The following is a 14526-nucleotide window of genomic DNA, read 5'->3' on the forward strand; positions in this document are numbered from 1 at the left end:
GGAGAATCGTTGTGAGTTTGAGGCCATCCTGGGCTACAAAGTGAGCTCAAGGCCTGCCTGAACTGCATAGCGAGACCCTGTCTCAAAACAACCAAAAAAAAAAAAGACTAAGACAGACTTTGTAGTCTAGGGTGGCCTTGAACTCCTGTTTGTTCTGCCTTAGCCTCTGTAGTGCTGGGATTATAGGTATATGAAACCCCCTAACCTATTTCTTCTTACTGCCTTCTTTTGTTTTGGCAAATATTTTTTGTGTGCCCTTTGATTTTTCTGTTCATTAATAGTTTCATTATTTTAGAATTATTTTCATACTGTTTTCTCTAGAGATTATGCCTCTGAACTTACCATAGTCTTTTTCATGTTAGTAATGTCTCAATTCTGGCAAAATACAACTTAGTTCTGCTGTAATTCCATTTTTACCTCTCTCTGTATTTTATAAATCTCACAATACATTGATTTAATTGTTTTATAGGGGCTTGTCTTTTAAGGAATCTTAGAAAATTGAACAACATGTTTATGCTGTCTTCTGTTATTTCCAATGATCTTCGTTTCTTCCTGTGGATTTAGACTGCCATTGAGTGTCACTTTCTTTTAGCCCAAAGAGTTTCCTTTAGTATTTCTTGTAGGGCAGATCTACTAGCAGCGGGTTGATTTCTTTGTCTGTGGCTATTCTGTTTTTACCATTACTTGTGAAGGATAGTTGAAGACTTCAGAAGGTGGGTAGAGAAACTTGACTGTGCTGTCCTCCCTGTAGCTGTGACGAGAAGTGGATTAAGCACCCTGCCTTCTCGCTTTCCCTCTCTCCTTACTTCGTGTGTTTCTGGGAGAAGGGCCCCTCCTGCATCCCTTCTTCCCCTGTCTTCTCTTAGCCCAAAGTTGCTCACAGGATGTAGTGGGAACATACATGTTTGCTTGTGTAGAGATAGGATGAGGAGTATACTGGCTGCAGAGGTGGATGGTAGGCATTTTGGCTCATAGTTTTTGTCTGCTGTTGAGCAGATGTCACATTCCACCCAGCATTTTAGAGGAAAATTACAGATTCTGCTTTCATAATTGTAGAGGGGTTTTGAATTACTTTCTCTCTTAGATATGATTATTCAAATAGTGTCCTCCAAAGTTTTCTTCATGGTCAGTCGAATCATTTATTGAATCATACATTAGAGTTAGGCATGCGGAGTTTATTTTCTTGATTAGAGAAAATCTTTATTTCTTGAAAATTGTGTTTTTAAAACACTGAGGTAACATTAATGTTGTAAAGTTCTTAAGGTCTGAAAAATTAAAAAACCTGTTTCTGTTTTTGTGAGACAGCTGTTAAGTACAGAAGTCCATAATGGGATATATGTAAAAATAATGCATCTCTTTGTATGGTATGTTACTGCACATTCATTACACTGCCTTACACCTTTTGTACGTGTAAATTTGTATCTTTTGAAGAGGATAGCACATTTTCCTTAAAGATTGTGATAGTAAATATTTTGGGGTTGGAGGCTGAGTCTTTATCACAACTATTCATCTCTGTTCTTAGAGAGATAACAGCCACAGACATTTCATAAAATGTGGGTCAGTGTGTGTATCTCAAGAAATGGTGCCTCAGATTAACTCCTTTAATTCAGTATTACAGTAGGCAGTGAACGTAATTGTTCCCTAAACGAGCAGGAAGTAAGTCTTGTAGCTAGGGGCTGGGGATTTAGCTCAGTGGCACAGTGCCTGCCTGGCAAGCGCGACATCATGAGATCGATTCCCGGTACCAGGAAAAAAAAAATCTTGTAACTAAAGTATACATTTGACTTTTCAAATTAGTATGGTTATAATTATGTTACGTAACTTAAATGGGCTTCTTGAAATTGCCTTCTGAGTATTTAGAAATAGTCGGATGCACTTCAGACATTTTGTGTGGGAGGTGTCATCCCCATTATTGGTACAGTTCACTTCACGTTCTTCCTTTCAATCCTTTTATTTGCTTTAATCCCTCCTTTATTTTATGTTCTTAGAATATTTACCTTAGGTTTATCAGACTATATTCCCTATGAAGATTTTGGGTCTGTATCATTTATTTACTTCCTTGAAGATGCTTGTTTCAGGCATTACCAGGCATCCCTAAGGCTGGTGCTGATCCACTTTGCCATACTTGATGAAGTGCTTGCTCATTTTTGAGTGGAGAAATGGCAGTGGACTGTTGAGGCCTTTTGTCCATTATTAGGTTTGGCATGTATTCACTGGCTTTTAATTTTGCCAGAGCATATGCTTTGAGTCTTGCATAGGTCTAGGCAGTAGTGGTCCTGCGAGGTTTTCAGCCTCATACTTGACAGAGCTCGGCAGAGCAGGGCCACTGGTGTTAGAGCACCCCAGTGCAGTTAGAGCTTCCTGGTCTTTCCTCGGCTAGTGAACAGTGTGTCCCTCCTATAGAGCTTCTCTCTGTGCACAGAACTCAGTTTTGTTAAGGGCTTCATTGGCTTTGTAGCAGCAAAGACAAAGCCATATTTCCTAATCTGCATGTATTCAAATTTCTCTCATTTTTTATTTTTGAATGTAATCTTATAATGTCCCGTTCTGGACTTTTACCATAGATCTTTTAGTGAATGGAGTGTGGTTGAATTAAGATTTATACATGAAAATCTGTAGAGTTTAGATAGAAATATTATGAGTAATATGTTTATAAGTCCACTGATTAAATTCATACCCCCAAGTTCTAGAAAAGTTGGATCACTTACTGAATTTCTTGTTTGGGTTATAGTCTTATTTACTGTCATTATAATATATTAACTTTTTAGTGTGTGAAGTGAAGAGTATTGTTGGACGTTATACTATATAACTTTTACCACAGAGCAGAGACAGTTGAATAATACTGCCACTAATATTCTTTTACTCCTAAGTTTTATTTCCCCAAGCAATTAGAGATTGTTAAGATGTAGTTTATGGGGCTGGGTGTGGTGGCATGTGCCTGTAATCCCAGCACACTGGAGGCTGAGGCAAGAGGAGTGCTTCAGGCCAGCTTGAACTACATAGTGAGTTCAAGGCCAGCCTGCAATACATAGTGAGACCTTATTTCAATAAGTATGCTGGGGGGGATTTATGATATTTTTTTGCAGAACATTTGATAAGAATAACTTTCCTTACACTAATTGCATGGTGTACTGAAATATTTTATAAATGGATTCAGTTGGAGACTTGGAAACCTGCTGTAATCCAGTATAGACTGATGATATTGATTCAGTTGATTGTCCCTGTTCTGTTTGTCCTCCTCTTTTATTCAAGAGCCTAGTGATAGATAAGTTTTGTCTTTCCTTGTGGGAAAAAGGTCATTTTTCTGCACATATTTTTCCCCCATTTAATTCTTTGTAAAAGATAACTTAGGTTTTTTTTTTTTGATAATTTAGTTTTAAAAAATAATTTTTTTCTGTGTAACTCAGCAGCACTATGCCTGTTTTGTGCCTAGGTTTGAGTTCTGGGAAGACTTCGAAGAAGACCATGGAAAAGGGAGAGAGAATGGCTACCAGAGTCTTCACAAGGTGCTGGAGCCTTTCCTTCTCCGGAGAGTCAAAAAAGACGTTGAGAAGTCCCTTCCTGCCAAAGTGGAGCAGATCCTCAGGGTAGAGATGTCGGCCCTTCAGAAACAGTATTACAAGTGAGTTTGTTCTTGTCATGAAACCAGAGGGAATTGCCACCACTGCTGTAAAGCCATTAGATAATGCATAAATAATCTTTTTTTTGGGGGGTGAAGCCTCAACACTGAAGTTTGTAACTGGTCAGAAAAAATGAGTTTTATTGTTCTTATGATTGAGTTTTATTGTTCTTTTTTATTTGTATGAGAATTTACACACAATTTTCATTATTAGGTGGTCTAAAGTACCCTTTTAATTCTTAGTGCTAACGCCCCTCTCAGTAAGCAAACATCTGCTTATTTGTGAGTGTGTCTTTTCTGCCTTTCAGTCAGTCATTGCTTAGTCTTCTGCCGTGCTCCCGGCTGGCACTCAGCTCCTGTGAGTATGAAGCTGAGTGGAGCACGTCCCTGCCAGGGCCTTACTGTGTGACAGGAGAGACAGACCAGGGGCAGGAGGTGCTTAACAAGGGCGGCGGTGCAGGGGCCTGTGAAAGTTCAGAAAAAGAAGTGCTCACTGTGCTGCAGGGTGAATATTCGTTCGTTTCTCTCTGGCATTCCAACGGTACAGTTGAAATGCAGGTTATATCATTGGTTTAGGTTTGCAATTTTAAAATCAAGCTGGGCTGGATCACTGATGTGTGCCACTGTATCTAGCCCTCATTTAATTAATTTTTTTTTTTTTATTTTGAAAACATTCACAAATGTACAAGAACAGAATAGTCTGTATGTACTCAGCCATAATCTGCCTTTGACAGTTACTGACTCATGGCCATAATTTGTTTATATATTTTCTTGAATCCCACTTCCCACCAATTGTATTGAAATTTATCCTGTGTACATATCATAGATGTTTTAGTGTATATCTCAAAAGATAAGGACTTTAATTTGCTAATAATAATAATACTATTATCACACCTAAAAAAAATTCTCTACAGTTTTTATTTTGGGTTTTTTTTTTTTTTTTTGTCTTTTAGAGATGAGGTTTCACTATGCAGTTTAGGCTGGCCTTGAACTCACTTTGTAGCCCAGGCTGGCCTCACATGTGCAGCGATCTTTCTGCCTTAGCCTCCCAAGTGCTCCCTATCAGTTTTAATGTGTACTAAGTGTTTACATTTTTTTTGTTGTTGTCATACATACACACACAAATACACATCTAGACACGTGCATGTGCATCCATGACATTTTGTTTGTATTGGGATCTACGTATTTCATACATTATGAGTGATTGGTATCTCACATTATTATTTTTGCAGTATTGAGGATTGAACCCAGGCCTTTGCAGTGAGCTACATCCAAAGCCCCTTTTAAAATAATTTTTTAGTGTACTCCTGTAATCCCAGAACTCAGGAGGCTGAGGCAGGAGGATCACAAAGAGTTGAAGGCCATGCTGGGCTACATAGTGAGTTTTAGGTCAGCCTGGACTATATAGTGAAACCCTGTCTCAAAAAATTTTTTTTATTTTGTTTTTAAATTTTGAGACAGGGTCTTCCTAGGTTGCTTAGGCTGGGCTTGAGCTTGCCATCCTCCTTCCTCAACCTTCCAGAATGTTAGCGTTACAGACATAGGCCACCATGTATTATTTTTGTTGACTTTGTAAGGATTTTGAGCAAAGAGACTGAATTTATGTTCTGTAGATTTCCTTTTTTTATTTTTTATTTTTATACTGGGAATCAAACTCACGATCTCACACTTGCCAGGCAGGTGCTGTGCCGCTGAGCTAAATCCCCAGCCCCTCTGTAGATTTTCTTTATAGCCTGGATTTTCTTGATTCTAACTCCATGGCATCTAATATTTTTTTCTGTTCCTTTTTTTTGTAATACACTCATCGCTTGATTAATCTCATTCATGTGATTATTTTATAGAATCCAAAGATGTATTCTTTCAAGAAAGGATGTTTTTCTACATTTGATCTTAGCCAAAAGGTCAAGAAACAATGAGATTGTTTTTATTTGTAATGTTACCAATTAATTGTGAGTATCACCTATATCCATTGGTGCAGTGTTGGGATACTCATATTTTATCATGCTTTTGTTCATTAAGTTTAATACTAGCCAGGTGTGGTGGTGCACACCTGTAATGCTAGCACTAGGGAGGCTGAGGCAGGATGATCACTGAGACCCCCATCTCAGAAACAAAACCAGTAGAATACATTTATAAAAAGGAATTTCCCATATCAACTGAGGAGTAGGTCATATAGGAAAGGCAAAATAAATACTTGTTTTCTTTTGAATTTTTGCTCTTTTCCAAGTAAAATATCTACTTTCTTCTAACGGTTTTGACCAGTGAGTTTTGTTTCGGTATCATTATGAACTGATTGATGAACTACATTTGTGTTTGGCCTTGTTCATTGTTTGCACACCTGTACCCTCAGCTGCTTGGGTGGCAGGAACAGGCGATTACAAGTTTAAGGCCAGCCTGGGCAATTTAGTGATACTTTTGTCTTAAAATAAAAATGGCTGAGTATATAGCTTGGCACTCTATGGGCTCAGTCCCCATCACTGCAAAACAGAATAGAACAAAACAGTTCTTATGTTTCATTCGCAGACTACCCGTGCTCATGCTGTAAAGGTCCTATTTTAAGCCAGTGGGAGCTTATTTGAGCCTATTCTCAGTCTTTTTGACATAACCTAATACACGTTGAGAATCCCTTGTCTGAGATGTTTGGGACTCGAAGTGTTTCATATTTTGGATTTTCCTAGGTTTTGGAATGTTTATATAATGAAGTAGTTCATAGTTTGTTCACTATCAAGAAAGACAGTGTTCCAGATTTGTCTTGTATTTTATTTTGCTGGGAAGTGGTGTTTACTCAGTGAGACTGCTGGGCATTATGACAAGCATCTTCAGTGTACAGGAGTAGAAAATTTTATTTTTAAACATCAAAATATACCTTGACTTCTTTATGGTTGAACAGTACACTTGTCCCTCTATATCTGTAGGTTTGGCATCTAGGTATTCAATCAGCTGCAAATCAATATTCAATAAAACTTTATCTTTTCTGAACTTATATTGAATTTCACTCTTTGAGTATTACAGTATAGCAAATAGGTATCACTTATACTTTATTAGATAAGTAATCTAGAGATGGCTTAAAGTGTATGGAAGGATATGCATGTCATATGCAAATACTGTGTTTTGTTCAAGGCCTTTGTGTGTGCGTGTGTGCTTGCGCACTGTAGGTCAAACTCGGTGTTGTGTGTGCTAGGTGCTTCTCTGTCTCTGAGTTACTGCACCAGCTACCTAAGGGACTTGAGCATCTGTGGATACCAGCGGACACCTGTGCAAAAAGAGATTTCATTTGCTCGTACAGATTGGGTACCCATGCCAAAAATTCCTTTTTTTTTTTTTTTCAGTCAAAAATTCCACTTCTCAACTATTCCAGTTTAGTTCATTCCACACACTTAACAACAGCATTAGGATAACCGTGCAAGTTTTTTTTTTTTTTTTTTTTGGTTTTTCTCTGGTACCAGGAACCGAACTCACGACCTTGCGCTTGCCAGGCAGGCGCTTTTGCCGCTGAGCTAAATCCCCAGCCCCAACCGTGCAAGTTCTATTCCTGATGCTATAAATAGTAAAAAGCAGTAAAAACAAGAGGGTTTTTGCCTTTTTTCTTTTGATATGTCCCACTAGAAACGAGTGACTTTTGTTTTTTTGGTAACGGGAATCAAACTCAGGACTGCGCTGCATCCTCGGTCTGACGAGTGACAGTTAAAGCACTTGTGATGGTGTTCTTTGTGTGTGCCTTGGCTACCAGTGGAATATGTAGGTTTATTTCATTTTAACTTTTTTAAGGAATTGCTTTAATTTTATACATACTTATATTTATGGAATTCCAAAGATAAAGCTACAAATCCTGGTATGTCCAAAGAAATCTAACTTCCAACTCTATACCCTGCATTATGGTTCTTTGTTCATTATTTATGTTTTATAATTTTTTATATCTAAATTTTATATTTTGTTTTTCCTAAATTTTTAAATATAACGAAGTATATTTTAATTTCTTCTTCCTCAGATAATGACAGTATACTGTATATATGCCTCTACCTTCCTTTTTCACTTGACTCTTAGTAACTTGTAGAGATTATTTCTTGTCAGTTGCATACTGTTTTATTGTGGGTCTGTCATGTTGTTTCTTCAACCATTTCTCTAGTGGTAGAATTTGGATTGCTTCAGATACTTTGCTGTCTTATTATTATTATTTTTGGAGACAGGGTCTCTCTCACTATGTAGTTTAGGCTGGCCTTGAACTCAGTATATAGCCCTGGCTGGCCTTGAACTCACAGTGATCCTCCTGCCTCAGCCTCCTGAATGCTGGGATTACCGGCGTACACCAACACACTTGGCCTTTGCTTTTATAAATAGCTGTTGTGGTGAAAATATTGACATAGATTCTGGACAGTGTAATTGCTAGGAGAAATAAAAAAGTACCTTTAATATTTTGGAGTTTATGCTTAAGGATAATTCATGAATAAGCCTGAACATATGTATTCTTTTCACATTTTATTACATATATGTTGATACACTTTTACAAAAGTTATCATGGATATATAGCTTCTATTCTTATCTGGTCTATTTTAATTTATTTAACCAGTGTCTTAATGTTAGATGGCTTAGTTATAATTTTATATTGTAAGAGTGTTTCAGTGATAACTTTGGGTTCTAGATGTGTACACACATGAGTATATCCAGGCATGTATGAGGTGGGATCTGAAAAACACTGAGTGCTTAATTAAAAAAAAATGAGTAAAGACACACTGCTATTAGCCTTCCTCAGCACACTCTCCGTTGCTTCAAACACTTACCTTGTTATTCTTGTTACTTTCTGAAGCAGTTTTGGAAGTCCTGTTTGTGAGTGTCTTCATTGTGCTGTCACGGCTTTGGCAAAGTCCAGAACTGATAGAAAACGTTTCCCTTTATGGTTGTTTTGACTTCGGGGAGGAGCCAAAGGGGCACGGTGCCAGATCTGGTGAATAAGGCGGATGGGGATGTACTGTAATGTTTTCACATGGCAGAGTTTTTGTTGGGCGATACTAAGCAACCGCACTTACCGTATATTTGATTACATCTTGTAAGGACACCCACAAAAGAGGACTTTTAGAACTGCTTCAGACAGTAGCAAGAAAGATGAGATAAGTGTGATCAAATCGAGTGGGAGTATTTTGAGATAGATTAATGGGAATGTGTTTTTCATTGTAATAAGTTTTAAAAATTTAAACACCTTATATTTTTATTACTCCTTGCCTAAATCTATGTGTGTGTATATATATACTGTGTGTATATATATTTATATACATATGTGTGTTTGTATACATATATGGGATACTGTGTGTATATATATTTATATACATATGTGTGTTTGTATACATATATGGGAGGAAGGAGGAAGGGAGAATTGTTTGTATTTAAGATTTCTCTGTTCACGCTGGGCATGGTGGTGCACACCTGTAATCCCAGCACTCAGGAGGTTAAGGCAGGAAAGTCACCGCAAGTCCAAGGCCAGCCTGGGCTACATAATGAGTTCAAGGCCAGCCTGAGCTACATAGTGAGACCCTGTCTCAAAAAAAAAAAAAAATCCCTATGTCCAGTGCATTTTAGTCCTATTTAGCGATGTGAGAGATTGTGGTTAGGTGACAGGAGATGCCTTTTAAATTTTTTTAGGTCTTATTTGTTTAGTAATACTATATTTTCTTATCTTCTAGTACAGGTTACTGTGTCTTTGGATCTAACATTGTCACTATCATTTTTGTTTGTAGATGGATTCTGACCAGGAATTACAAGGCTCTTGCCAAAGGAACAAGAGGGAGCACATCTGGTTTCCTTAATATTGTGATGGAACTAAAAAAATGTTGCAACCACTGCTATCTGATTAAACCTCCTGAAGAAAATGAAAGGGAAAATGGACAGGAGATTCTCCTGGTGTGTAATGCTTCTTGTTCTTTTTTTTTTGTTTTGTTTTGTTTTCCGGTACTGGGAGTTGAACTCATGATCTCGTGCTTGCCAGGCAGGCACTGTGCCGCTGAGCTAAATCCCCAGCCCCTCTGTCCCCAACCCCCCACCACCCCCAGGACTGGGAATCGAACTCACGACCTCACGCTTGCCAGACAGGCTCTGTGCCACTGAACTAAATCCCCAGCCCCATCTTGTTCCTAATTATGTACTTGAAAATAGTTTTGCTTCTGTAAATGGTGTCATCAAAATGCTGATTTACCTCCTTAATGACCTTTCAAGGTACAGCAGAAGAAACTTTAAAAACAGAGTACAAAAGTTAAGCTAGAAAAAAAATCTAGGAAGTACAGTGTCATAGATACTAATTGAACGAGCATTTCAGCAAGTATGTGTTTGAACATAATGATTAGAATGTCTTTTAAATCTTTAGTCCCTGATCAGGAGCAGTGGGAAGCTGATCCTATTAGATAAACTATTGACAAGACTTCGTGAAAGGGGGAACAGAGTCCTTATCTTCTCTCAGATGGTGAGAATGCTGGACATCCTGGCCGAGTACCTGACTATTAAGCACTACCCTTTCCAGGTAAGGTGGTTCAGTGTCCAGGCTCACACAGTGTCTCCCTCTCTGTCTCTGTCTCTCTTGTTCTGTCTCTGTGTCTGTCTGTCTGTCTCTCATCTCTCTTGAATTGTTACGTAGAAAAAAATAGTTTTTCTTGTTTGTAAAACATTGAGATAAAAGTAGCATGAGAGTCTCAGTGTTTTACTTCTATGTCTTTAGGCTGCTCTGTAATGAAAAAGCTCATGTCAAGATCATTCTTTTTTTAGGTCAGGGCTAAAGGGATTAAAGAAAGTAAAATTGGGGGCCGGTGATATAGCTCAGCGGCACAGCGCTTGCTTGGCAAGTGTGAAGTTGTGAGTTCAATTCCCAGTACCAAAAAAAACAAAAACAAAAAACAAAAAAAAGAAAGTAAATTTAGGTGTAAGAAAAGATGGTTCTTACATTTTTGAGTCCCTGCTAAAAGTAGAGTGGAACAAAGTGTGAACCTGATTCCAGAAGCCCAAATCATAGAAAGTAAAAGAGAGATGGCAGGTTATACATTTATCACAAAAGAGGCTGACCTTGGTGTGAGACTGGGAACGTAGCAGGACAGGGTGCTTGAACCCTTGCTGGATTTGAGAGCAGTTGATGATGGCCTCCTTCTGTGCAGAATGTCTGTTGATTTTTTTTGTTTGTTACTATTTCTTTGGGACAGGGTCTCACTATATATTGCAGGCTGGCCTTGAATTCAGCTGTCTAACCCAGGCTGGCCTCAGACTCATGTCAGTCCTCCTGCCTCAGCCTCCAGAGTGCTGGGATTACAGGCATGTGCCACCGAGCCCAACTGTGTTGATTTTCATCCTCACTCTATTGTCTTCTTCAGTAGACTATTCCTGGGTGTCTATGAGAAGTTTGTCTCTGGTTTGTTTATAAACATGCAGACACATGTACTATTTACTGACTCTTGACTTTTTAATGGTACTGGGAAGTGAACCTAGGGCCTTCACTTTGAGCTATGTCCTCGGGCCTTTTCTTCTTTTGAGACAGGATTTTAGTAAGTCACTAATTTGTCTAGGCTGGATCAAACTTAAGATCCTTCTTCCCCAGCCTCTCATAGTGCTGCGATTAAAGGCATGTGCTACCTTGCCTCTCGTGGCATAATTTACATTGCTTTAGTTATTAAGGTTTATTTTAAGAAACGAAGAACTTTTCAAATGGTTGAACTATTCTGCCAACTCCTATAATCACACAGGTATTGAAGAAACTCAGTGATTATCTCCTAGGAGGCCCAGCTATAAGACTAATAGTTTGTCTCTCGTGATATCCTGAAAGCAGTATAACATTTCTAATACCTTTTGTGGCCTTTAGCAGCCATCTAAAATGTAGTTTAGTGCTCACTGTGGCTGTTATAAAAAAACAGCACAGCACAAAAAACATGATTATCTCTCAGTGCATCTGATCCCTGAGAGCTTTCATTTCTGGGTAATCGTACAATGTCTGGTAAATCGGGAATGGATTGCTCTCTCTGGGGAATAACTAAGCTAGGGACTTTTAGGTAATTGGCTTAGTGTCTTATATTTGTGGGAATATTTAAAGTAGGGCATTTAAGTTTTCTGATTTTATGTAGGTCATGAATTTGCCATTTCAAAGTATCTTTAGTTCAAGGCTAGCATTGTAGTCAGTTCGCATGGGAGCCGACCTGGGTTTAGGGGGTTGTGTGTCTGGTAGCAGAGCCCTGGGGAGATGTAAGTTTGCCTACAGTCAATTGGGTACCTCCTGGGTCAGTTTTGCTTGGTGTGAAATGAATTGTTTTCATCTCAAATCCTGGTTGTAGGAAGAAAAAATGGTATGAATAGTGAGGAATGCTTTATGTACGTCGTACGGGAATAATTCTTCAGTAGTTGTTTGTATCACATGGTTTCACTGTGGCGACGCAGTTTTGTACTCCAAACTGACACATGCTCTGAGAAAATAAATGTATGTACTGGAGAATCCCAGATGCTCTCCTGAATTGATGATGTGGTTTGGTTTTGGAACACTCCACTCTCACTTGAGAGCAGTTTTTGGAAAGCTGGTATAATGTTTTAAAACTTCAGTGTTTCAGCAAAATATTTTTTAGACAAATTTATGTAAATTTTTTGGTTTATGTGGAATTTAATGGTGATATTTTTACTCCACTACCTAAGAAGCATCATTTTTCTACAGGAGTTGGTTACAAGGTGACCAGTGGTACTATTTTGTAATCGCTCCAGTACCTGCAAATATAGAAGTAAACCAAATCTCTGAGCACAGTCCAGGTTTTCATCTTTTTCCTTGTAGGCCTGGACAGCCGTTCCGATCCTCAGATTATCTAGACAGAGCTCTGGATCAGAAGCCTGTGACCTTGAGTGTGTAACTGAAGCCTCAGGTCACATAGGCTGTCATGCTTACGCACAGCCCCTTTGTGGCACTTGGCCAGTGTGTTCTGGTTATTTTTACTTAGAGGGTGTTTGGGTGATAAAGGTTGCAACTCCAGTATTCTATTCTGAGTGTAGCTGATCTTCCTACATTATGATTTTCTTGTTTATTTTTCCAGCGTTTAGATGGCTCCATCAAGGGAGAAATCCGAAAACAGGCACTGGATCACTTCAATGCAGATGGGTCTGAGGTACACCATGCATGGGTTTGTTATTTGGACTTCTTGGGTTCTGTATCAAGGGGAAAGTCTTTCCAACTTAGTTTACTGTGTTTCAGAAACATATCATAGTATATTTCTCCTCTCCTAAAAAAAGAGTGAGAAATCTATACTATAAAAAAAAACCCTATTTTGTCATTACTCCTTAAAAGGACTTGCATGTTTAGCTCGCCTAGTCTAACTTAGTGACAGTTCAAGATAAATTTATGGCCTTGAATGAAGAGGGCTGGCTAGTAGGATTAATTTCTACATGTAGATCAGAAATTCCTGATCTGTACTTTTTGGTGGCTATAGCTTGAACAATATGTCTCAAATTTGTGGGATTTCTGGTATTACTATTAAATTACTAAATGTTCCCACTTGTATTTGGCAATTAAAGTATTTTGTTTCGGGTGTGTATATCTAAGAGCTACCTGTAGTGAAACCGATTACATTCTAGTTAGTGCATACGAAGTTTTTAGATGACATAGGTCATGGGAGAAGTAGGGGAGAAAAGCCTGAGAGTAATTAAAGCTGTAGTAATTTCTACAGGTAAAGGAAGCAACGGAAAGAGCCTAGAGGTAGAACAAGAAGTGTTTTAAAGAGGTTACTAAATTATGAAGCTTGGGTTCCTCTTTTTCTTCTTTTTTTTAAAAAAAACAATAGATTTAGGGTTCTTTCTGAAAACTTTAAAAATTCCTTTTTTTGAGGCCGGGCTTCACTGTGTAGTTCAGGCTGGCCTTGAATTCACTCTGTAGTTGGCTCAGGTTCGCAGCAGTCCTCCTGCTTCAGCCTTCCCTGTGCTGAGATTACACGCGTGCACCACCAACACCCTGCTAGAAATTCCTTATGTCCCCTCCTTTATTGCAGAATGATATCTTTCTCCCTCTAGTTTAGCAGATAGTTCCTGTTAGACTAGTAGTTTGGCTACTTTTGAAGCCTAAAATTTTAGTTCTTTTGAGGTGCTTTGGGCACTAACCTGTTTAGGACCTATGCTCTGACTCATTCGTTAGTGAGGAATTGAATTTCTAAAACCATTGGTCATCATCCAGGTCTCACCCTTCTTCCCTCCTCCCTGTTACCTCAACTCAAAATTATAGTTTCTAAAACTTCATAATATTGCTGTGGGGATTAAATTTGGTAGTAAAGCATTGATCATACTGCCTGGCCCATAGTGAGCCCTCAAAAAATGTCAGCTGTGTTTTAGTATGTAGTCTTGTTGAAATTGATTTTGTGTTCCCTACTCTTAAAATATAGTATGGATTGAATGTTGCTTGTTGCCCTTCCTTAAGGAAAAAAAAAAAAAAAAAGCTAGTTTTTTTTGCCTAGTTCTCTATTAGTCTCCCTCTCTTATTGGTATACACATAAAGTAGAGGCTGTCTTTGGGAAGAGGGTTTGTGCAGTTTTTCTTCTCAGTGCTCTTCATTATCTTTTGAAGTTGCAAATGAGCATACAATAATTGTAATAATATTTAACATTTAATTTTAAAAAGACTAGAGAACCATTGTTTCCTTATTTATCTAATTAGGGTCATGCTGCATATAGTTTTGTCATCTTTTATTCAAAATTATACCTTGAACATTTTTCCCATGTCATTAAAGAATTGCAAAATTTTACTTTTTAATATTTCTTTATGTGTGCACCATTATTTAGTCATTTTTTGTTAGAAATATTTTCATAATTTTTTAACCTTTGTCAGGTTTTTTTGGTTTTTTTGGGGGGGGGGGCGTTTTTGAGACAGGGTCTTATTTTTTTTTTTTGGTTTTTCTCCGGTACCGGGAACTGAACTCATGA

The 14526-nt window shown here is 38.2% G+C and overlaps 1 protein-coding gene across 1 annotated transcript in view; it reads left to right on the forward strand.

The window, feature by feature from the left end:
- Chd2 (chromodomain helicase DNA binding protein 2) overlaps nucleotides 1-14526 on the forward strand; it is a 124752-nt gene that overhangs the window by 54331 nt on the left and 55895 nt on the right. The window contains exons 18-20 of the mRNA XM_005381599.2: nucleotides 9349-9511; nucleotides 9972-10124; nucleotides 12655-12726. Of these exons, the coding sequence (XP_005381656.1) occupies nucleotides 9349-9511; nucleotides 9972-10124; nucleotides 12655-12726 (388 nt within the window). The remainder of the gene's footprint in view (nucleotides 1-9348; nucleotides 9512-9971; nucleotides 10125-12654; nucleotides 12727-14526) is intronic.

Source organism: Chinchilla lanigera, unplaced genomic scaffold (genome assembly GCF_000276665.1).
Source record: "Chinchilla lanigera isolate Chin_1 unplaced genomic scaffold, ChiLan1.0 scaffold00015, whole genome shotgun sequence".
Taxonomy (NCBI): domain Eukaryota; kingdom Metazoa; phylum Chordata; class Mammalia; order Rodentia; family Chinchillidae; genus Chinchilla; species Chinchilla lanigera.